The 25341-nt window shown below is 37.8% G+C and overlaps 2 protein-coding genes across 2 annotated transcripts in view; both read right to left on the bottom strand.

Moving 5' to 3' along the window:
- Nucleotides 1-25341, bottom strand: part of LOC145693192 (sodium/hydrogen exchanger 9B2-like) — a 231434-nt gene that overhangs the window by 108699 nt on the left and 97394 nt on the right. The window lies entirely within an intron of this gene.
- On the bottom strand, nucleotides 2187-4829 carry LOC145692287 (zinc finger MYM-type protein 1-like). The gene has a single exon (XM_081767585.1). It carries the CDS (start codon nucleotides 4827-4829, stop codon nucleotides 2187-2189), a length of 2643 nt encoding a protein of 880 aa, XP_081623711.1.

The following is a 25341-nucleotide window of genomic DNA, read 5'->3' as shown; positions in this document are numbered from 1 at the left end:
TTCATGTCACGGACCCCCCCCCCCCTTCACGAAATCCTGGCTTCGTGCCTGGTTGTACGTGGAATGCGAAAAGCTAACAAATATATTTTGGGGGGGCTTGGGCCCGATAGCTCCCCAAATATGCTACTGGAGATCATTATCGTGTTGCCCATTATGAAAGGATACAAACAGTAAAAATAAAAGAAGACACATGTTTATACGTAAACTAATCTTACCTAATACAATGCGATCTAATCGTTAGCTCTGTAAGAAAGTGACAGCAACAAACTAGATGCACAGAGAACAACTAAAATCCATGCGAGGTACTGCACAGATGAAGTTATTATATATATACATATCTATATTTATACACACACTTAAATTCAGTCTCTCTCTTGTTGCTAAGACCTACGTAGAGTGACGTCACTACAAGAAAGAAAGAAAAAACGTAAATCAGCTGAGAGTCAACCAGAACGAAGAAGAAAGAACATCTTCGAGGTGGGCTCTTTTGTCACCCACGCCGTGCACACACGTGTTTTTCTGTCACGATTCACATAATCAAAAATGAAATATGTCAATAAAATACGAAATGAACACAAAGAAGAGCGTACGTACCAACGTTACCTAGCTAAAGCAAGTTTTATCCTGGTTCAACTGCGACAAAATGGTTTTAAAAAATATAACGACTTCTTTATTACAATTACGGAGCTCTTGGATACAGTAGTAAACACTAAAATTAAAATAACTCTTGTCGCACTACTAGTGGCTAGCGCCAGCGCGCCTTTCTTGCACGTGGTTCCGAGTTCGATTGCCGGTGGGAGAGTATTGAACACATTACAGTAGTTCGGATTACACTTTTAAATGATTCTTTTAACCTCGCTGCTGAAAAAGGACACGAACGAATAAACTAACATATTATTAAAAAGCTAAAAATCTGTTGTTACAGTGGAAGTGGGGTTATGGCCGGGCTGACGGCTTTTTATTGGGTAATTTGTGGTCAGCACATCGATTCTTATCGCCGACGTTTCTGACTTTCGAGACCAGAATTCACTGCTTCCAGATCAAACTGTGTGGCAATCCAATTACCTTCGAACAATCAGGGTTTAAAAGAAATATTTTTTTATAACGAAAACAAAAAAAAACTTTTTTAAAGTGTTTAAAACATTTTTTGTTTAAAATGTTTTTAATGTTTAAAACAAAGTACTTTGTTTTACGCACAAAAAAAACACGTTTAAAATATTTATTTTGTTTAAAACAATAATCTAAATAGGCATATATGTTACATTTTTGGAGGTACTATGGCGGGGGAGGGGAGAGAATGTCTAATTCAATGAATGTTCTTCTGCATATATATATATATATATATATATATATATATATATATATATATATATATATATATATATATATATAAAATTTTCCTACATAAAACGAATTCATTACGCAATCGCAGCATGGCTACCATTTCTTATATTATTGTCACAAGTATATGGCCTACACATTAGCATCATTTTGTCAGCGTAGGGTGACTGCAAGGGTTACCAGGGCCCTGCAAAGTCAATATTTTTGTTTTTTAAAATGATTTTTATGGCTGTTCTTTTTCTACGAATACAGCGGGAATTTCACGAATGTTACCTCGTTGGAATCTGTGATCTACAAACTTTCCAATGGTGTATAAATCATGACTCTGGTGATAATTAGGGGGGTCACCAGAGCTCCGAACGTCAGAGTCTACCATTTTGTTAAAATCCCTGGCGGGCGTCTAAAGGTTATTTGTGTTGTTATGCCGTAGACACTAATCATTGTTAGCTATCCATGTTGCAGATAAGAGAGATGTGTCTTGAAAACTGTTTAGTTAAAATATGTCATTTGCTCCTTGTAGGCTAGTCACTGCTCTTTTCTATGAGTTATATAGTTATCAGAGTATTTCTTCTAGTTTATGATGTGAGAACTGATGATTATTATGGAAACAGAGGCGGCCTTAGTAGTATGCGGGGCCCCGGGTGGGGGGTTCGGTAGGCGAAGCCCCCCCTCCGAAGCCAGGAAACATAAGTGAAATTTTTGAGGGGGTAAGGAGTTCTTATGGCATGGGGGTCGATATAACTTACGACATTAATGATTCGGAAACATTTTACATGCATGCAATATCAACAAACTAGAACACATAATAAAACTATCACTGACTTACGAAGCAGCTGCTTTGACGGTCACAGACGGAAGTCCACTTTTCTGGCTTTTCGCTGTGCAAAATCGTTGATAAGTTCCTCGTAGTCCATTGTTGAGGCAACTTCCTTTTCGATGGACAAAATAGCTAAACCGCACAATCTGCTTTGCGACATTGTTGATCGTAGATAGTTTTTGATAAGTTTCAACTTCGAAAAGCTTCTTTCCGCGCTGGAAACTGTCACAGGAATTGTCAACATAATTCTGTATGCAATAACGATGTTGGGAAATGAATCTAGAATGGGCCAAACGTACTGAAGACACTCTTGGGCGGCATTGATGTTATCGGGAAGCATTTCTCGAAAAATCTTCAATTCTGCGCACAAGTCAATTCCGTCTAAATCGCGTGAATCTTCTGCGCGTAACATGTTGTCCAAATCCATGCAGCACTTTAACAAATAATCGTCGTTCAACGACCGCAAACCCTTCAAGTTGTATAGAAATCCAAAGATTGAAGCATACTCTTCCAGTTGTTCGAATCTTTTTTCCATTGAGGTAAGTGCTTGATCCACTATCCATAAGAAATATCCTGTTCTGAAGGATTCCTCCGGCGAAGATGTTTCTTCGTCGTTACCCTCATAATCGAATTGTTTTTTCTTGCATCTGACTCTTCGTTCCTTGAATTTCTGAGCTACGTTCATTTCGGACGCAATTTCCTTTGCTGCGATCATAGCATCGGAGAATCCGGTTTCCCGGTACTTTCTCAAGAAAGTAACAAGGCCTTTGATTTGCTGTATTGCTACATCGAGCTGCATGTCAGCTGATTGCAAAGTTTTGCTGACAGCATTCACAGCAAATAAAATGTCATACCATATGATTAAGCTCAGAACAAACTCGAAGCTTTCGAGCTCATAATTTGCAAGACATTCGGCTTCACTTTTTACTAGCGGATCATTGGCGGTATCTGCGACAGTCAACAGTGCCTCTTTGACTTCTTTCGTCTGATAACGCAGCGCTTTCACACTTTCCAGGCGGCACTCCCACTGCGTTTCTGAAAGTGATTTTGTAGTCATGAAAGACACTGTTTCTTCCAAAATTTTCCACCTTTCAGCCGAGGCAGCAAAGCATTTATATATTCTCTGTATGACACCAAAAAACGTCACTGCTTGGGAGTTGCATTTAGCCATGTCTCCTAAAACAAGGTTCAAATTATGGCAGCCACACGGAGTGTAAAATGCTCGACTGTTCATGCGAAGAATGTGCGCTTGAACTCCTTGGTATTTTCCCTTCATGTTCGCACCATTGTCGTACCCCTGGCCACGACAATCGGCGATGTCCACACCGAGGTTCGCCAGTGCGGCAAGAAGAGCTTCAGACAACCCCTTTCCTGTTGCGTTGTCCACATTCAGAAATTCGATGAAGTGCTCCATCACCTTCACTTCCGGATCTGATACGTCCACAAAACGCAATATTAGGGACATCTGCTCTTTGTGGCTAACATCAGGCGTGCAGTCAAGGATGACAGCAAAATATTTAGCAAGTTTCACTTTATTAATAGTTTTCCCCTTTACTTCTGACGCCATCAGGTCGATAAGCTCGTTTTGGATCCTATGCCCGAGGTAATGGTCGTGAGCCTCGTCGTTCTTAATTCGGCGGAGATGTTCTTGCATGGTTGGATCGAATTTGGCCAGCATCTCAACTAAGCCTAAAAACTGACCATTGTTCGGCGCATAAAGTTTCTCCGTTCTCCCACGAAATGCGCTGTTGTTTTCGGCAAGGTACTGTACAATCGCTAGAATTCTTGTTAACACTGCGCGCCAATGCAGCTTTTCTTTTCTAATTCGTTCTAGCATCATGTTATCTATTGCGCTACCATTGGACATTCTCCGAGCTGATTCCAACCACGCTGTCATGCACTTAACGTGATTTACAGAAACTTCGTGGTGCTGAAGTTTATCGCCAAGATGCTTCCAGTCGCAGCAGCCTTCGTTTGCTAACTGGCCTCTAGTAGCTGTCGAGCCAAACAACTTATAAGGAAAGCAAAATACTCTGTCTTTGATCTTCGAATAACTTAGCCATCGCCTATCCACTGTTTCTCCGTTCGGCATCCTCCGTGTAAAGAAATTGTTCGAAAAATGTCTGTTACTTTCGTCCTTTGGGTATTCACAGTCACTTAGCCTGATTGGACCCTTCTCCACTAAAATGTCACGCACTTCACTGTTAATATGTTTCCAATTACCTGGATCGTATATGTCCTCGAACAGTGTGCTCGTCGTTTGAAGAGTGTCAGAAGTATGCAGAGGAATGGTCGCGCTTTCACAGGAGAGGTCACTTTCTGGGTCTGTTGCAACAACGTTGTCCCCAGAGAATTGCACCAAGTTTTCATTGTTGCTTGTGGGACAACAGGGCGTAGAAACAGTTTTGTTGCCGGCTAGTTTTTTTTCGTCGGACGCAAAACTTGGTATCACAACCTGGTCTGTCGCATCACACCGATCGCTCACAGTCACAGACAAATCATCATCCGTGTTCTCAAGTTTTTGGTGTTGATCCTTTGATTTTACCGCTACAACAAACTTGTCCAAAGATCCCTTTTGCTTCTGAATGAAATCTTCTTTATATTTCCGTTTCTTGGCTTTCGCAGCCCCACTTTCGTATTTACGGAATTTGTCTCTGTCTCTGCCACTCATGATGGTCACTTATTCTTTGCCCAATAAACGAATAATCGGAAGACACTCACGCACTAACCATAATATTACGTATCCACATCTCACTACGACTGCGCGGTCCGAATTCCGAAGCCAAACTGAGGTGCTACACAAGGCGTGCAATAGGAGCTATTTCTTGGAAGCGATGACTCAGAGGTGTCCGTAGCAAAAGGACCACTCTTCTGACCCAAAAGCAACAAACAACATGACTTCTCACTCTATTTCGACAACAAAGAAAAGTTGAGATAAGGCCATTTAGAGTCACGTGCATGGTATTAGCGTCGCCTTGTTTGCTGACCCATTGTTAATCCGAAACTCAAGGGCGTAATTATTACGGTACTTTAAAACCAAAAATATCATCCTAAACACTTTCATAGTAATGGTGTAGATTTCAAGAATTTAAGGCTTCTAAAAGTAAAATATTGAGTAAGAAGTTCTGGTTTATTAAAACTGGTTTCCGAAGAAATCCACCACACCGTATTATTAGCCAAAGTATTCACTTTAACTCTAAGCTACGGTACATTAGAATGTTGCAAAGGCCCCGCATATTTGAGCTGACTGTGACAAGAGAATATCCTATCGCGGGGCCTGGGGCGGATGCCCCAGTCGCCACCCCCAAAGGCCGCCTCTGATGGAAATGATAGTGACTAAAAAAATACTCAAATTTTGAATTGTGAATTTGGATCTTAGAATAATGTATAGCGTGTTTAACCTCCATTATTCTTGGAAATTAAGAAATGTTCAATTACTTCACTTGAATTTCTGTTGGTTTAGTTATACGCACATTGATGTGCAGAATTTTGTTCAGTAATTGCTGTTATAATAAGAATATAACTCTGCTTGTAATTTACTCCATTCACAAATCCTGCGGAGGATGGGTTGTTTGTTAGAAAATTAATTCAATCTGATATTTTAGTTGTTTTAAACATGTCCAACCACCATCGAAAAAAAAAAACACGTTTAAAACACTTTGTTTAAAATGTTTAAAACAAACTGAATAAAACAACAGCCCACGTTTTAAACATGTTTTAAACACTTGTTTTAAGCATTTTGTTTTAAATACATCAACCCTGCTCACAATGGTAGGTAACGATCGAAAATTCATGTATACTATTAGTCTACTAGTGGAAATTAAATAAAAGGTACGAGCCACTGCACTAAACTTTCTCGCTCCAATTTCTTAAACTAAATCATGTTGTGTTACAGTTATTAATGAAATGCTTTCTTGTCAAATACAAACAAAATTATAAGACGTTTTCGGAAAATTTCACAGAAAGAAAACACATCTCCAAAAGAAGATTTTTTTCATAAGAAATAACTTCCATAAAGAAATATTTATTTGTAAAATATAACCAAAATAGTCCGTGTCGTTTTTGAGAAAGTAGTCTGAAAAGAAACTCATCCCCAAGAGTAAACTACCGTTTTGTGATTTTTTTTCTTAAGGAATAATTTACAGAACATTATAAGTTATTAATGAAATAATCAATATTTATTTATGAAATATGAATTAAATGGCGTGTCTTTAAAAAAAAAACATCCGAAAAAATTCACACTCAAGAATAAACTACCCCTTGTACATTTTTTCAGGACAAATGAGTTATGCAATATTGTCAGGATAATAACGAAATATTAATTTATGATATATGAAGACAATCGTTTATTATTGCTTTTATTAAGATGAATCATATTATTAAACTTTTAACAAAACAGTATGACTTACCCTACTGACTGATCTGATGGCCCTACTGACTGATCTGACGCCTTTGATGCATAGGGTTCCTCATTCTCGGTGGGACAACATTGAAATTTGAACGCTTTACGGCAGTTCGGATTCAACCTTAAACTGTTGATCCACGCGTCACACAGCCCCAGTTTTGAAAAGTACGCTAAATTTTAACCCAACCAACCAATAAACAATGTTTTACATAGGAAAGTATTAATACCCACTTAACATATATGGTATATATATATGGAGCTCCCTCGTATCTAAGAGGTTAGCGTATGCTCCTTTGGTGTGGGAGACCTGGGTTCGATTCACAGCATAAGTTCAGTCGTTCGGATCCCACGTTAAACTGTAGGTCTACGTCTCAGATAGCCTCGGTGCTAAAAGAGATACTAAACTGAAAATCAAGTCAAGTCCTATATGATAGATAACTTGTTTTTGAAGTCAACTGTATGTTTGTAATACTATAATACACTATTTGTCAGACTTCTCAAGTAATGTTAAAGAAAACTTATCATAAACTCCTTTTGTGGAAGCTCAAGGCGTTCAAATTCCATGTTAAGCTGTAGGAGCATGCCTTATAGCCCTTGTTGCGAAAGGGAAACCAAACTGAAATCAAACCAAAACCAAAATTTTCCTATATATGTAATTATTCTGGCCGTTCGTGTGTCTGTCTGCGAGAGACAAAATCTCAAGAACACAATCAATTTTAACCAGAATGAACAGTACGAAAAGTGAGGAATTGAGTTCGTTTATAAAGACAATAATCAAACCGGAAGTGGTAGGAATTAACCCTTCAGGTTTTTACGTTGATTACTATAGAGCAACGAGAAGAGGTTTCCTGCAAGCGATTAAACTTTCCAAGCATGTACTTCATCTCAATCATTAACCATCTACTAAAACCGAAAATGACAGAAATACACTAAAACTTTCAGTTTTAATATTGATCCACATAGAGCAAAAATCACAAGAGATAGCAAGAAGCATTTTAACATCGATTTAATGTTCTGAGAACAGAGATGGAGTATACAGTGGGTCGGGTCAAGTGGGTCAGGATTTCTGAGTGGGTCAGTGGCTCGTGGGTCAACAGGATCTGACTCACTGCGACCCACCTTTACCTACTCTGCTCAATGTATTGTAACAGCATCTTCTGAACACTGATGAATTTGTCTACGTTTTACCTTCAAGGCCTCCATTTTTATTCTTTTTTCATTTGTTTTTATTTACTTGCCTAAATTGAGTATATCTAAGCGACAAAAGAACTTCCGGCACTTTTGAATATTGTTATTTGTAATTGTATTAGAATAATAAAAATAGGAATTATTTATTTGGATTTTGAGACACAGCCTCTGCAATTTTAGAGTAGCTGACTATTAGAAAAAAATATTTCTTTGAATCACCTCTAATATATGAATTATTATATAAAAAATGAATGTAGCTATGTGTACGTGATCATCATGGCCAAATGTCACAGCCAAATGAAATGACTTTTGGTATATAATTAGCCCCAATCCCAACCGGTATGTTATCATATCGCTTTCATTATAATACATATCCTAAGGGGGTGGGGGTCCGAATTTTTGCGAAGAATTTAGTGGGAAGTGGGTCATGGTGTGTCGTAGTTCAGAGTGAATCACGGTGGGTGGTGGGTCAGTGGGTCGTGGGTCATGGTAGGTGGTGGGTGAAGTTTTCATTGACCTACACCATTCTTTTCTGAGAATAAGCACTACCTTCTTTCTGAACTTTCTATCCAAAGCGGAAGTGGGCAGTAATCAATCACAATTGGTTTGAACGTTGTTCTATGCAGAGTAAAACCAATAAAAGATACCGAAAAGCGATTTTTACAATCATCGACACAAATCTGTCTTCAATATTGGGGGAGACGGGTAAGACCGTTCCCATATATATATATATTTTTTTTAAAGCAATGTTAAAAATATTTATGAAGTTGAGAAACAACGCTGTAGAGGATCAGGGAAGCAATGTTGTCTTCAACATTGGAAGCGGGCAGATTTGAGGCTTATTCTGGGACGGGGTGAGATGAGACTCGCATTACGGTAGATGAATAATTTCTGAGGTGAACTTGTATATTTTACAAGCAAGGGGCATCAATTTCATCTCATTTTTCTTTGTAGCAGTGAGAAACAAATCATCACATTTCTCTTTAAAAAAAAAAAAAAATTGCAATCGGATTATTGGGCGGACAGTCCCCCCCCCCAGTTTCAAGATTGAGGGGAACATCTCCATCTCATTCCCTTCGGGATTTGCGCCAGTGTCTGCAATTAACTAAGGATCCCAAAATAGATTCAATCTCCACTCTAATTTTATTACTGAAATTGTAATTCGTAGAAAACAACTACAATTTCTGGTATCAATTTTTATTGATAAAATAACCACGCCATACAAACTAAACTTTATCACGTGGTGTATAAGTGACACTGCAACTTCTTTGCTAATGCATTATGCGTTCGGTCAGACAACAAAATAAACCAGACCTGAAACTTCACTGTTAAAAGTTGTGTGCCTCTGTACCTATTCTTATCTATAAACTCTATTTGATTCACAGAGTCATTCTAAGTACTTGCACTAGAGTTGGTAACAGTCTAAAGGCTATAGAATAATTAACAATGTGCGTCACTGAATGACAAACATTGTACAAGAAAATGTTCTATGCAACAAGGTGTGAATATAAAGCAATAATAATATGAAATACGTAAGTCCCAGTAACCAGTTTTATTATTTATTTAAGGTTGTTTCTATTGATTAAATGTGATAAATGGTATCGCACATTATAGCTCATCTTGCATTATACGTATAAAGCTTCTGATGAAGCCCCTTCTGACGGATTTGGAAATATATGTAAATAGTCTTGAAAACATCGTGCAGACATCAATTAAAAAAATCATATTTCATATTTATATAGAATAGTTGTTGTTGCAGACTTTAGAATATAATATGAGGGATTTTTTTTCTTCATCTTCAGGTGGCCGCTTCTGTGCATAAACCATATGGGGTAAGACAGCCCCCACAAATGTTGTTATGCTAGTTAAATATGTCGTGAATTTAGATTAATAAATATGTGTCCTGCAATGACATGCAATACAAGAGTTACAAAGCTCACCTACGTGTTCCATTTTTATGAATGCACATAACATAAGCAGGTAATTAGCTGTCATTAGATAGCTTAGTCGGGAGCATGCACGGGCGACCAGAAACAAAATTACTCAGGCGTGGAACAAAAGTGCTGGTGTAGGCGTGGCTGTTTCTGGGCTCTTGAGCACAGGTCTATACCCTGTGAACAGATACACGATATTCCACCACATTACTTTAACATCGCTGATTCTACTGACAGACCTAGGGCTACTGCAGACGATGTCACAGCCTCCTCCACAGGTGCAACTACTCCATTCACTGGTTTCAACGCCGATGTTGACCTTCTTCGATATTCAGTCAGATCTAGACCTAACTCACCTATCTCAATTCCCACATTTGAACCCATGCCTTCAACATCTCATGGAACAACGAATGTAAATGCACGTATGTGAGGTTTGCAGATTTAATGGAGGCATCACATCTTGATACTGCTGGACACACGTTGAAACGCAGATGTACGTCTTCTGAAGAGTTGACAGCGCTTGAATACATACAGGAAGCAGTGGCGTAACAAGACGGGGGGGCAAGGGGGCGTTGCCCCTCCCAAAGTTCTAGTAGAAATTATTGGGGGCGCCGAAGGCGCCTAATAATTACTTTGCCTTTTTTTAAAGCCGATTGAAGAATGAAAAGTTTATGTACAAAAGCAGTGTTTTGTATGCACTGCCAATTCTTCGACAAAATATAGAGTGCAGTGCTTACTATTATTATAACTAATTGGCACTTTTTCTGTTCCTTTTGTGTTGATTGTCTAGGACACATTTGATACAATAAAATTAAGAAATAAAAATCTATATATATAAAAGAGAACGTACAATTTTTTGTCCGCTCATCACGCTAATACGGCTGAACCAATTTCTTTCATTTTTGGGGGGTTATTAGGATTTGGACCCTAGATGGTTTTTATCATATCACTTTAATTTTTAATTACCAGTGTCTTGAGATAATTGACCATTCAGGTGTCCATAACGTACAAATCCTTTGTTATTAGTTCATCATAGGTAAAAATAAACGTATTTATATGCAACCCGCATGACCGTGTCACTCGGCGGGTTAACATAAATGACAGGCGATATACAGCGGAAAATAGCTTGAATCTTCTGTTTAAAATTTTTTAATTGATTTGCTTATTTTTACAGACACTTTTACAATATGCCAGCACCGGGATGACCGCAGCGAAGCGGGGCGGGTTAACATAAATGACAGGCGATATAATGTTAAGATTTACTGCAATCTTCTATGGTTTTTATCATATCACTTGAAAGCGAAAAAGTAAAAATTATCTAAGTAACAAAGTTTATTGCGTTCCGGGGTGACCGCAGCGAAGCGGGGTGAACGCTGCTAGTTACCTATATGACAATCAAGCAGCTATATAAACATTTTCTTAATCCTTTATCGCCCCTCATTATTACGGATGACATAATGCTACGATAGAATTAAAAACGAAATAATGTTACAATGATGGAGCATTATAAATTTATTAATTATTCCTTTCGTCACCCCTGATTGTATAGGGGCGCCTTCGATAGAATAAACAAGAAATAATATTGCACCAAGGGGCGTTGTAGATACATTAATTATTCCTTATCTCGCCCTTGATTGTATAGGGTGCCTTTGATAGAACAAAAAGGGATATAATATTGCACCAAGGGCGCTGTACATATATTAATTATTCATTTTGTCGACCCTGATTCTATACGGGCGCCTTCGACAAAACAAACAAAGATGTAATATTGCACCAACGGCGCTGTAGATATATTAATTATTCATTTTGTCGCCCCTGATTGTATAAGGGTATGTTGGATAGAACAAACTAAGATGTAATATTGCACCAAGGGCGCTGTACATATATTAATTATTCATTTTGTCGATCCTGATTCTATACGGGCGCCTTCGACAAAACAAACAAAGATGTAATATTGCACCAACGGCGCTGTAGATATATTAATCATTCATTTTGTCGCCCCTGATTGTATAGGGGCGCCTTCGATAGAACAAAAAATGATGTAATATTGCACCAAGGGCGCTGTAGATATATTAATCATTCATTTTGTCGCCCGTGATTGTATAAGGGTATGTTGCATAGAACAAACAACGATGTAATATTGCACCAAGGGTGTTGTAGATATATTAATTATTCATTTTGTCGCCCCTGATTGTATAAGGGTGTGTTGGATAGAACAAACTAAGATGTAATATTGCACCAAGGGCGCTGTACATATATTAATTATTCATTTTGTCGATCCTGATTCTATACGGGCGCCTTCGACAAAACAAACAAAGATGTAATATTGCACCAACGGCGCTGTAGATACATTAATTATTCATTTTGTCGCCCCTGATTGTATAAGGGTATGTTGCATAGAACAAACAACGATGTAATATTGCACCAAGGGTGTTGTAGATATATTAATTATTCATTTTGTCGCCCGTGATTGTATAAGGGTATGTTGCATAGAACAAACAACGATGTAATATTGCACCAAGGGTGTTGTAGATATATTAATTGTTCATTTTGTCGCCCCTGATTGTATAAGGGTGTGTTGGATAGAACAAACTAAGATGTAATATTGCACCAAGGGCGCTGTACATATATTAATTATTCATTTTGTCGATCCTGATTCTATACGGGCGCCTTCGACAAAACAAACAAAGATGTAATATTGCACCAAGGGCGCTGTAGATACATTAATTATTCATTTTGTCGCCCCTGACTGTATAGGGGCGCCTTCGGTAGAACAAACAAAGATGTAATATTGCACCAAGGGCGATGTACATATATTAATTATTCATTTGGCGTCCCTTATTATATAGGGGCGCTTTCGATAGAACAAACAAGGATGTAATATTGCACCAAGGGCGCTGTACATATATTAATCATTCATTTTGTCACCCCTGATTATGTTAGGGCGCCTTCGATAGAACAAAGAAGGATGTAATATTGCACCAAGGGCGATGTACATTAATTATTCATTTTGTCGACCCTGATTATATAGGGGCGCCTTCGATAGAACAAACAAAGATGTAATATTGCACCAAGGGCGATGTACATTAATTATTCATTTTGTCGACCCTGATTATATAGGGGCGCCTTCGATAGAACAAACAAAGATGTAATATTGCACCAAGGGCAATATAGATGTATTAATTATTTCTTTTGTCGCCCCTGATTGTGTAGGGGCGCCTTCGATAGAACAAACAAGAATGTAATGTTGCACCAAGGCTGCTGTAGATATATTAATTATTCATCTTGTCACCCCTGATTGTATAGGGGCGCCTTCGATAGAACAAACAAGGATGTAATATTGCACCAAGGGCAATATAGATGTATTAATTATTTCTTTTCGCCCCTGATTGTATAGGGACGCCTTCGATAGAACAAACAAGAATGTAATGTTGCACCAAGGCTGCTGTAGATATATTAATTATTCATCTTGTCACCCCTGATTGTATAGGGGCGCCTTCGATAGAACAAACAAAGATGTAATATTACACCAAGGGCAATATAGATATATTAATTATTCATCTTGTCACCCCTGATTGTATAGGGACGCCTTCGATAGAACAAACAAGAATGTAATGTTGCACCAAGGCTGCTGTAGATATATTAATTATTCATCTTGTCACCCCTGATTGTATAGAGGCGCCTTCGATAGAACAAACAAAGATGTAATATTACACCAAGGGCAATATAGATGTATTAATTATTTCTTTTCGCCCCTGATTGTATAGGGACGCCTTCGATAGAACAAAAAATGATGTAATATTGCACCAAGGGCGCTGTAGATATATTAATCATTCATTTTGTCGCCCGTGATTGTATAAGGGTATGTTGCATAGAACAAACAACGATGTAATATTGCACCAAGGGTGTTGTAGATATATTAATTATTCATTATGTCGCCCCTGATTGTATAAGGGTGTGTTGGATAGAACAAACTAAGATGTAATATTGCACCAAGGGCGCTGTACATATATTAATTATTCATTTTGTCGATCCTGATTCTATACGGGCGCCTTCGACAAAACAAACAAAGATGTAATATTGCACCAAGGGCGCTGTAGATACATTAATTATTCATTTTGTCGCCCCTGATTGTATAAGGGTGTGTTGCATAGAACAAACAACGATGTAATATTGCAGCAAGGGCGCTGTAGATATATTAATTATTCATTTTGTCGCCCCTGACTGTATAGGGGCGCCTTCGGTAGAACAAACAAAGATGTAATATTGCACCAAGGGCGATGTACATATATTAATTATTCATTTGGCGTCCCTTATTATATAGGGGCGCTTTCGATAGAACAAACAAGGATGTAATATTGCACCAAGGGCGCTGTACATATATTAATCATTCATTTTGTCACCCCTGATTATGTTAGGGCGCCTTCGATAGAACAAAGAAGGATGTAATATTGCACCAAGGGCGATGTACATTAATTATTCATTTTGTCGATCCTGATTATATAGGGGCGCCTTCGATAGAACAAACAAGGATGTAATATTGAGCCAAAGGCACTGTAGATATATTAATTATTCATTTTGTTGTCCCTGATTGTATAGGACCGCCTTCAATAGAACAAACAAAGATGTAATATTGCACCAAGGGCGCTGTACATATATTAATTATTCATTTTGTCGCCCCTGATTATATAGGGGCGCCTTCGATAGAACAAACAAAGATGTAATATAGATGTATTAATTATTTCTTTTGTCGCCCCTGATTGTGTAGGGGCGCCTTCGATAGAACAAACAAGAATGTAATGTTGCACCAAGGCTGCTGTAGATATATTAATTATTCATCTTGTCACCCCTGATTGTATAGGGGCGCCTTCGATAGAACAAACAAGGATGTAATATTACACCAAGGGCAATATAGATGTATTAATTATTTCTTTTCGCCCCTGATTGTATAGGGACGCCTTCGATAGAACAAACAAGAATGTAATGTTGCACCAAGGCTGCTGTAGATATATTAATTATTCATCTTGTCACCCCTGATTGTATAGGGGCGCCTTCGATAGAACAAACAAGGATGTAATATTGCACCAAGGGCAATATAGATGTATTAATTATTTCTTTTCGCCCCTGATTGTATAGGGACGCCTTCGATAGAACAAACAAGAATGTAATGTTGCACCAAGGCTGCTGTAGATATATTAATTATTCATCTTGTCACCCCTGATTGTATAGGGGCGCCTTCGATAGAACAAACAAAGATGTAATATTACACCAAGGGCAATATAGATGTATTAATTATTTCTTTTCGCCCCTGATTGTATAGGGACGCCTTCGATAGAACAAACAAGAATGTAATGTTGCACCAAGGCTGCTGTAGATATATTAATTATTCATCTTGTCTCCCCTGATTGTATAGGGGCGCCTTCGATAGAACAAACAAAGATGTAATATTACACCAAGGGCAATATAGATGTATTAATTATTTCTTTTCGCCCCTGATTGTATAGGGACGCCTTCGATAGAACAAGCAAGAATGTAATGTTGCACCAAGGCTGCTGTAGATATATTAATTATTCATCTTGTCACCCCTGATTATATAGGGGCGCCTTCGATAGAACAAACAAGGATGTAATATTGCACCAAGGGCGCTGTACATATATTAATTATTCATTTTGTTGTCCCTGATTGTATAGGACCGCCTTCAATAGAACAAACAAAGATGTAATATTGCACCAAGGGCGCTGTACATATATTAATTATTCATTTTGTCGCCCCTGATTATATAGGGGCGCCTTCGATAGAACAAACAAAGATGTAATATTGCACCAAGGGCAATATAGATGTATTAATTATTTCTTTTGTCGCCCCTGATTGTATAGGGATGCCTTCGATAGAACAAACAAGAATGTAATGTTGCACCAAGGCTGCTGTAGATATATTAATTATTCATCTTGTCACCCCTGATTGTATAGGGGCGCCTTCGATAGAACAAACAAAGATGTAATATTACACCAAGGGCAATATAGATGTATTAATTATTTCTTTTCGCCCCTGATTGTACAGGGATGCCTTCGATAGAACAAACAAGAATGTAATGTTGCACCAAGGCTGCTGTAGATATATTAATTATTCATCTTGTCACCCCTGATTGTATAGGGGCGCCTTCGATAGAACAAACAAAGATGTAATATTACACCAAGGGCAATATAGATGTATTAATTATTTCTTTTCGCCCCTGATTGTATACGAGGGCCTTCGATAGAACAAACAAGGATCTCCTCAGCTACCGCGCAGGAAACAGACCCCTGAAAGACTAGAACACTCGCAGACTTCCGCGAAAAATTACCAATTCAACACCGCAGAAGAGAAATTACGCGCAATCTATTATGAATGTTTGGACAGTATCGTTTGCAAAATTTAGTCGATTTCATCAGCCTGAACTGAAGAAGTATCGTGCAATAGAGGATGTAGTTCTAGAAGAGAACTTTTCTCACGACATTAGTAACATTTTAAAAGAATGCCCTGTCAATCCGGACCGACTACAGCTTCAGATGCAACAGTTACTCACCACTATTCCCACTTCAAAAAATCTGAGTGACCTGCTTGAGAACTTCAAGAAACTTTGTAAAGAAACAAGAGAATTGCTTCCTGAAGTGTTGAAAGTCCTTCGTCTCCTGCTTGTCATCCCGGCGACATCTGCAACTACTGAGAGACGTTTCTCAATGTTGCGGAGTCTCAAAACTTATCTGAGGTCCACAATGACCCAGGCAAGACTGAACCATTTTGCAGTTCTTAATGCATACCCAGTCAGGCTTGACTCACTGGACGTGAAGGAACTGTGTAGAGAATTCACAAATAGCTCCTACAGTGCAACTATCTTTGGAAAAGTGTGAATTCTGCTCTTTGAAGTGTGCAGGTTTTGTGTCAAAATGAGCTATGGCTCGTTATTTTTTACATTGAACATTTAATCAAATTGAAACTATATTATTCCGTTCTTGTGAAAGATATTAAAAGTTAGATGTTACGTACTCAAGGGCTCAAAAAATGGCTTTCAAGAAAGTTTTTTCCACCGCTTTTATGCCTGTCAAATTTTGATTTTTTAAAAAAATTTTTCAACTTTAATGAAGAAAGTACTTTCCACGTTTGTTCCCCATTATAAGAAGAAAAAGAGACTTAATTACTGCATTCAGAAGAAAAATAAATATGAGAAGTTCAACAATCAAGAATAATCGATCACTCATAAGAAAAAGAAGGCCAAATATATTAACCCTTTGGGGACTTTTGGTACAAATCTGAACTATGTCCTCGACCTTAGGAATTTGCTTTATAAATCTCTAGTAAAGCTTTTCACACCGTTTTTTTTTTTCATTCGTTCAAGTGGGGAAGAATCAAAGAATGCGTTTCATGGGCATTTTGCAGTCACGATTGCGATGCCTGAGGGCAGTGACATCACAAACATGGACGAAAGAAGAAAAAAGAATAAATTTTAGAGCTCTTTTTTCAAAAAAAAAAAAAATCCTAACACATCGCTACTAATTCTAGGATCATGGTCCATACCTAGTTGTGTTCGTAATAAAGAAATGTTTCAAACTGTACCACTCAAAATTCCCTATTGTGTATCAGAAGCGGGGATATCCCGCCCAAAGTAGAAAAAAGGGGATTTTTCAGATTTTTTCTTTTGGGGGGGGGATTCTTCCCCTCAGGCACATGTGAGTGGTAACGTTTAAAACCTACCACCATTCCAAACAAAACAAAGTACAAACCATGATCCAGGGTAAATAGTGATTTTTCAAAAAAAAAATCTGAATTTTTCCCCTATTACACATTGTAAGTCAACGTTTTTAGTAAAGTAGCTACATGTCATCATTATTTGCCGTAGTATCATGGTCTCCACCTCATTTTGTTCGTAATGATGCAACGTTTCCAACGGTACCACTACAATTGCGCTGTCATGTACCTGAGGAGATAAATTTGAATTTTCCGCTTTTCTTTATACATTTTGGGCGGGGATTTCTCCCCTCAGGTAAATGATAGGGACATGCAAGTGATACGATTTAAAACGCTGGTTCATTACAAACAAAAAGGTACAAACCATAATCCTACAATAAATAGTCTTGGTGCTAGAGCTATTTACTAAATTTCCCTCCCCATTTTTGAGTAATAGTTACTAATGTATTGTTATTCAATAAGCTCTAGTGGGGGCCGCGGTGGCTCAGTGGTAGAGCGCTCACCTCTGATGCTTAGGGTCCCGGGCTCTATCCCAGCCCCCGCCAATTGAACTTTGTGGTGGACAAACACCGTGTGTGTGGGTTTTCTCGGGGTTCTCCCGTTTCCTCCCACTTTCTTCATTCCACCATTTCATTCATTACTCATCATGACTGTATCCTTTAGCCTAACCGGCATAACCGTGGGACGTAAAACTCAAAGATTTCATTTAATTTTTTTCAATAAGCTCTAGCGTCAAGAGTGTTCATTGTGGGACCATGGTTCGTACCTCATTTTGTTTGTAATCAAGCAACGTTTCGAACTGTACCACTGCCGTGGCGCTAGCATGTTTCCTGACAATAACCTTTTTCCCAATTTGAGCGGGATTTTTTCACTTCTGGTACATAATTGGGAAATTTGAATGGTACAGTTGGAAACATTCCTTCATTACAAATACAAAAGTTACGAACTATGATCCTACAATAAAGAGTCTTGACACTAGAGTTTGTTGAATAACAATAGTAGATATTAGAAAAAAATTAGCACCAAGACTATTTACCCCAGTATCATGGTTCATACCTAGTTTTGTTTGGAATGAAGCAAGTTTTTTTTTTTTTTTTTTTTTTTTTTTTGTAGCATTTGCATGCCCATGTTGTGTACCGGAGGGAAGAAATTCGCAGGAAATGGGGACTTTTTTTAAAAAAAATATTTTTTCCGAATTTTGACAGGAATTTGATTGCCTTAGGTACATATTAGGGAAATTTACAAATTAGGAAAAAACTGTTTCATTCCGAATAAAACGAGATATGAACCATGATTCTACGATAAATAGTCTCGACGCAAAAGCTGCTTGACTGAAAGTCTAAAATTTACCTTAAAAAGTGGAAATCTTAAAAGGGTTAACATATAGGGTTTTCTAGTTCAAACGAATTGTTTGCACAGTTCTTAGAATATGTTTAACGACAAAAAAAGTTCTAGTGAAAAGTTAGTGGTGGGAATAATAATTGTTCTGAATAGTGGTTTAATAAGGTCTCGAAAAATTTTTTTTAACGAATATCTTTCCCATGCTTTTTTGGCATGGGATTTTTTTTCTTTTAATAATATAGGGGGGGGGTAATATTTCATATTTAGCGAAGAAACAACAGTGTGTTCCAGCTTTCTTTTCCCATTAAGGTCTAACTTTAAAAAAAAATTGTATTCTGAAGAAAAATAAAAGGTAAGAGCCACCGCACTAAGCTTTGTTGCTCCAGTTCCTCAAACTAAATCATATTATGCTGCTGCTATTAATGAAACATTTTCTTCTGAAATATGAACAAAATTATGAAGTCTTTTCGGTTCTAATATTAGATATTGAAGAGTATCTGAAACAATAGTGTTTCTGGGACGGCGGTGATACTTTTTACTTGTCTGCAGGCTTGACTTTAAGCAACCCGAACAACACATTTCAAGATGTATAAATTTCAAGAACTTGATATCATGGTTAGGCAACCAACTAGGGAATTATGACATCCTAGTTGTGTCAAAAGAGCGAAAATTTCCGTTTTCTTTCCTAAAGCCGTTTTTTAAATGAAAATAAAGCACGTCTAAAAATCCGGCTATTTTGCGTCTCTAGTCCAGTATATCAATACAAAGTGCAGTTCAATCTATGTACTGAAACATTTGAAGATTAATGTGGTGTGAAAGTAAAATAAGAAAAATGTGCGTGTAGGTGTATTGTGAGAATCTGTTGATCACTTTAGAAAAAAATTTTGTCGTTGTGATATGTCTTCAATCTCTGAGTTCTGGAGAGTGAGAATGTGGCTTTAGTGCCGAACGTATACGGAGCAATCATGTCGTATTATTTAGTGATTAATTAATAGTAAACCGTACTTCATATGTATCCCGACGCAAATCAAATGAGGTCTACTGGTTTTACTAATGTACAACTCTTGTGCTGAATGAATACATTGGGTGGGTGAAGAAGCTGTCTTTACTTCAAGTGAGTCTAATATTTTAGTTTTTCAAATGTATAGCTGTTTTCGTAAAATTACAATTATTTTCCCACACACACGAAAAAAATACATAACAGTAATACTGTAAAGATTAGTGGAAATTACGCGCTGTGATAGGGGGGGGGGCGCTGTTGAGAGAGGGGCGCAACAAAAAGATTTGCCCCCTTCTATATTCGAAATGTTACGCGGCTGACAGGAAGCAACAGAGAGAAATGAACAGCTAAGAAATGAAGGCATTCAGGCGTAAAAGAGTTGTGAAGATCGAGGAAAATGAATCTCAGGGAAACGAAGGACAAACCATTATTATACGAGTGGTAGTGATTATTACAATGCGATTGATGGGAAGGATTGGTTCAAGTCTAACGACTGCAAGGGTTGGTTCCGTGAAGACTGTTTTGGGTGAGATAGAGTCCAGTTTGGAATATTTGCTGTTTGTGGTGATTAGTGATGGTTTATAGTGGGGTACATGAAATATGTAATACACATGCTGAAGTTTTATTTTTCACTTGTTTATTACATTTACTTTTAAGTTTATATATATATCGAAATACAATTTAAGGAGTCCATCTTCGCAGAACCAACTTTTTAACGTAAGGCCGACTTTGACACATGTTTGTAAAAACCGTCTACTTTCCACTATTGTTATTTTGATATATTGTGTAGACAGGATTTTTTCCTATATAACAATAGTGTTAACCCTTTGGGGATCCCATGGTACAATTTGTACCATACGGGGTGTTTCATGGTACATTGCGTTATAACTCTCCTATTTGAGCTTTTTCGTTCGTTTTTTTTTTTTTTTTTTTTTTTCAAGTCCAGAAGCATTGTAGAAGACATTACGTATGGTTTCACACCTTCCTGCGTCGAGACATAGGAGGTGATGACGTTATAAGTCTAAAATTTATATTTTCCTGTAATACTTTTTTTTTGGGGGGGGGGTATGTAAAGTTTTTTTGGCGGGCTTATTTTTGCACGTAGAAGATTGAAATTTTGCACAAACATGCAGTCCACCGAGTAGTATTTACCAGATTTTTTTTTCAGATTTATGCGTTAAAACAGGGGGGTCCAGAGAGTCAAAAAGTTGAAAAAAGGGATATTTTTACGCAAAAATCCCGTTTTTCCTCATTTTCCCGCCTTAGATACATGATGGAAACAAGTGAATGGTACCGCCTGAAAGGCAGTTCTATTTTGAAGAGAATGATATGCAACACATGGTCCTAGGGTAATTAGGGAAGTGTCAGGAAATTTTTAACAAAATATACTTCTGTATAGGGGAATTTTGGACATTTTTGGTATTATTTTTTGCGGGCTTATTTTTGCACCTAGAAGATTGAAATTGTGCACAAACATTCAGTCCACCGAGTAGTATCTACCAGATTTTTTTCAGATTTCTGCGTTAAAACAGGGGGGTACAGAGGGGCTAAACGATGAAAAAGGGAAATTTTTACCAAAAAATCCCTTTCACGGGATTTTCCCGCCTTAGATACATGATGGGTACAAGTCAATGGTACCGCCTGAAAGGCAGTTCTATTCTGAAGAGAATGATGGGCGGAACATGACCCTAGGGTAATTAGGGATGTCTCAGGGAATGTTTAAAAATTTCCCTCTGTATACGGGAATATCGGACATTGTCGGTATATATATATATATTTTTTTGGCGGGCTTACATTTGCACCTGGAAAATTGGAGTTGAGTTGAGTTGATTTTAGTTTAGCGTCCCTTTCAGCAGCGAGGCTATATGAGACGTGGACCTACTGATTAACGTGGAATCCGAACCACATGAGCTCCCGCCGGGAATCGAACCCGGGTCTCCCACTGGAAAATTGGAATTGTGCATAAACATTCGGCCCACCGATTAGTATTTACCAGATTTTTTTCAGATTTCTGCGTTAAAACAGGGGGGTCCAGGGGGGCTAGAAGTTGAAAAAAGGATATTTAGACCCAAAAAATCCCGTTTTTCCTCATTTTCCCGCCTTAGATACATGATGGAGACACGTGAGTCATACCGCCTGAAAGGCAGTTCTATTCTGAAGAGAATGATGGGCGAAACATGAGCCCTAGAGTAATTAGAGATGTCTCAGGAAATTTTTTACCTGAGATCGTGGTGTTTTACAGTAATTTAGGGCATGGTGGGAATTCCTGATAAAATTTCTTCCGCCCTTGGTATTCAAGATAGAAACTTGAAATTTGGCACACACATTAAGTCTACCAAGTACTATTTATCAGATTTTTTTAGATGGCTACGTTCACACAGGGCCGCTCTAGAGGGGCCCAAAATGCGAGAAAAAAATTTCCCTCCTAAAGTTTCCCTTTTACATCATTTTCCCCGCTCCTGGAATATGGTATAAGCATGCAAGTGGTATCATTTGAAAGCCAGCTCCATTCTGAAGAGAATGAGGTATGAACCATTATCCTAGGATAAATAGTGACGATGCAGTAGCTGCTTGAGTGAAAGTCTAAAAAAATAGCCAAAAAAACCCGGTACCGGAAAGGGTTAATCATTAAATAGCTTTTTCTTCAAAATTTATAGTTTCTTGTTATTCAGGAACGAAGTCCTTAGGGGTGCATTCTTCGAACAAAAACCATAGATGTCTTTCAATAGGTGTGGGCAGTGGCGTATTTACGATTTTGTTTCCGGGGGAGCTTTAGTAACTTAATTCCAGGAAATGTGAAAATTTGCAATATTCCATTTATTTCATCTTTGTACACACGAAACCGTAGCTAGCCTCAGGACTATTATTGATTCTTTACTAGTTTCGGTATCTTCTACTGCCTTGGATACAAACCGTAATAATAGTTCGGATTTTACTTTAAACAGTAGGTCCCGTCACACGTAGTCTCGGTCTCGGTGCTGAAAAGGCACATGAGACTCATATCAACCAAACAACAATGTTTAGTGAGTTTGGTGAGCCTAAGAAAGAAACAGAACGAACTTGTAGTTTCAGCCTATCAAATATACTCGAAAAACATAAACACAATGATTGGTGGAGTTGAGTTGATTTTGGGTTAAACGTCCCGTTCAGCAGCGAGGCTATATAAGACGTGGACCTACTGATTAACGTGGAATCCGAACCACATGAGCTCCCGCCGGGAATCGAACCCGGATCTCCCACGCCAAAGGCGCGTACGCTAACCGCTTAGCCACGGAGGAGCTCCAATGATTGGTGGAGTAGCAGGGAATCAAATTCCAGTCTACCGCTGATAAGACGATTGCATTGCAATTTCAGGCAACTGAGAATTTGGGATAATTTTGGAACTGGGGGGCCAAAATCAAGTAAAATCACCATGTTTACAGTAGAAATGAGTTGATGTTACGTAAGTGTAATTACTAAGTACTAAACCAACATAAGCTAACCCAACCTAAACTAACCTAACCTAATCTAGTCTAAACTATCAAAAAAATAGAAAATATAGGAAGAAAGTACGAATTTTAAGCAAACAATTCTGGCCTCCCAAATACAACTATCCTAACCTAATCAAAACTAAACTAACTCAAACTAACCTAAACTACCCAAACCATCAAAAAATACAGAAAATATAGCAAGAAAGCACTAAATTTAAGCAAAATAATCTGGCCTCCGGTCAGGGGCGTCATTTAGGGGGGCAGGGAGGGGCAATTCCCCCCTGAGTTGGAGATTTATATAGGTCTCGATTTTATTAATAGAATAGTAGTAAATCAGTAAAAAAAACGCGAAATTTTACTTATATCAAAAGGTCTTGCCCCCCCAAGCAAAATATGAAATGACGCTCCTGCCCCCAGTTCCAAAAATATACCGAGAATTTATGCATTAGATGCAAATTTTATTACCATAATCATAATACAGTTATATAGATAGCCCATAAATCAGGAAAAGTATCTAGCGTACCCAAATGGGGCTCAGTGTGATTCACATTTTTTTCTAACTTAAGTTTACCTAACTCAATGTAAACTAAAGCTAACTTAATTTAACTGAAACTAACCTATTAACTTAAACTAACCGAAAAATAAACATCTTTTATGCAGTCAATCACTACCCTCCCCTTTTGTAACACAAAGACAAAGAAAAGAAATATTTCAAATTAAGAATTCACAACGTTTGGACAGTTATTGTAGCTTAGACTCGTTAATTGATTGAACAATACTGAATACAGTATGTTTTCTCTTAATGAAGTTTGTAAGGTATAAAAATCTTACTCTACTAATTTCATCTGGAACTTATACATTGATGAATGTCCATGACAGTTACTCAAAGATTTCATTGGCTCGTTTGATGAACAGAAATCTGTTCGTGAAAAGATCTTTGGTATTCCATAACTATCATCACTGGTGAAGTCCATTCTAGATAATATTTTATCTTCAAATAACAACGGAACTATGTTGCGTGGAGACCAAAGTTGAATTTTGCAGTTCATACTAATCTTTTCTGTCCCCTCGTTGTTTGATGGTTTCTTCTTCAATCTGAGCTTCTGAATTCTACAGCTGGCATTACCCAAATCCTCTTTTTCCAGTCCCAGGTCAATGAGATCGGCCTCGTCTACTTCCAAAATATCTACAGTGTAATCATTCCAACGTTTCTTAAGTGGAATAAGTAAGTTGTTACAATGAATAAAATGTTTCAAGCATCTGGCTGTAGTAATCAAGTTGTCATTTGTCGCCTCAGGAGCATCATCTTTAACTTTTGTCATTAGATCAGACCCTTGAAAATCGATCAGACTAAAACATCCTCGAAGATAGTAGCATTGATCATTATAAGTTAAAGTAAGATCATAATTGGAATTCGAACAACAAAGTAAAAGGTCAGTGATTTCAATCCCAAAAGGTATAATCAAGTCACTGTGAACTGTAGCTTCTATTTTGGACTCGAAATGGATCAAAAATGCATTAACAAGCTCAAACATTTTGTTTGTATCCTTAAGAAAATCATACTGTTTCTGATCCTTTCTTGTACAACTTTGAATCATTCGGTGAAACTCATCTAGGATTTCACCCGCGTAAAATTCGCAAGTGTTAGTTCTAATGTATCTCCAGCATATTGCTTTGAGATAATTAAGTTCACCCTGAAGAAAGTCCAAGACCCTCATACGACGGCAGAAGCCGTAAGTCAGTAGTTTACCATAACAGTTCTTCGTGGTTACCATATCTTGACGTATCTTTTCCCACTGAAACTCAAGTTTAGAAGGAAGTTGAAGAATTTCTTTCTTCAGTAGCATACTAGAAGCATAGCGAAATCTCTGAGAAACACAACGCAGTCTACAAATTTCTTGAAATGAGAGAAAGGACAAAATATTTTCAATAATTTCCGCTGGCATATGAGAGAATTCGTATGTGTTAGGATGCCCCATATTTTGATGTTTGATCTCCTTGTTACTCAGTAATTTTAAGAAATTTTAATAAAAGACTTCCATGTGACACATATTCAATTAAATCATTTCTGTCTTCTTCTTTTTCTCCTCAATGAAAAATGTGAAATGGCGATAGCAACT

This window comes from Thermobia domestica, chromosome 8 (genome assembly GCF_964235325.1).
Source record: "Thermobia domestica chromosome 8, izTheDome1.hap1.1, whole genome shotgun sequence".
NCBI classification, from domain to species: domain Eukaryota; kingdom Metazoa; phylum Arthropoda; class Insecta; order Zygentoma; family Lepismatidae; genus Thermobia; species Thermobia domestica.
Note: the sequence above shows the minus strand (reverse complement) of the source record. Positions and strands in the feature narration are given on the sequence as shown.

Excerpts from the sequence above, each read along its gene's own strand:
- LOC145692287 (XM_081767585.1), bottom strand. The coding sequence starts at position 4,829 with ATGAGTGGCAGAGACAGAGACAAATTCCGTAAATACGAAAGTGGGGCT.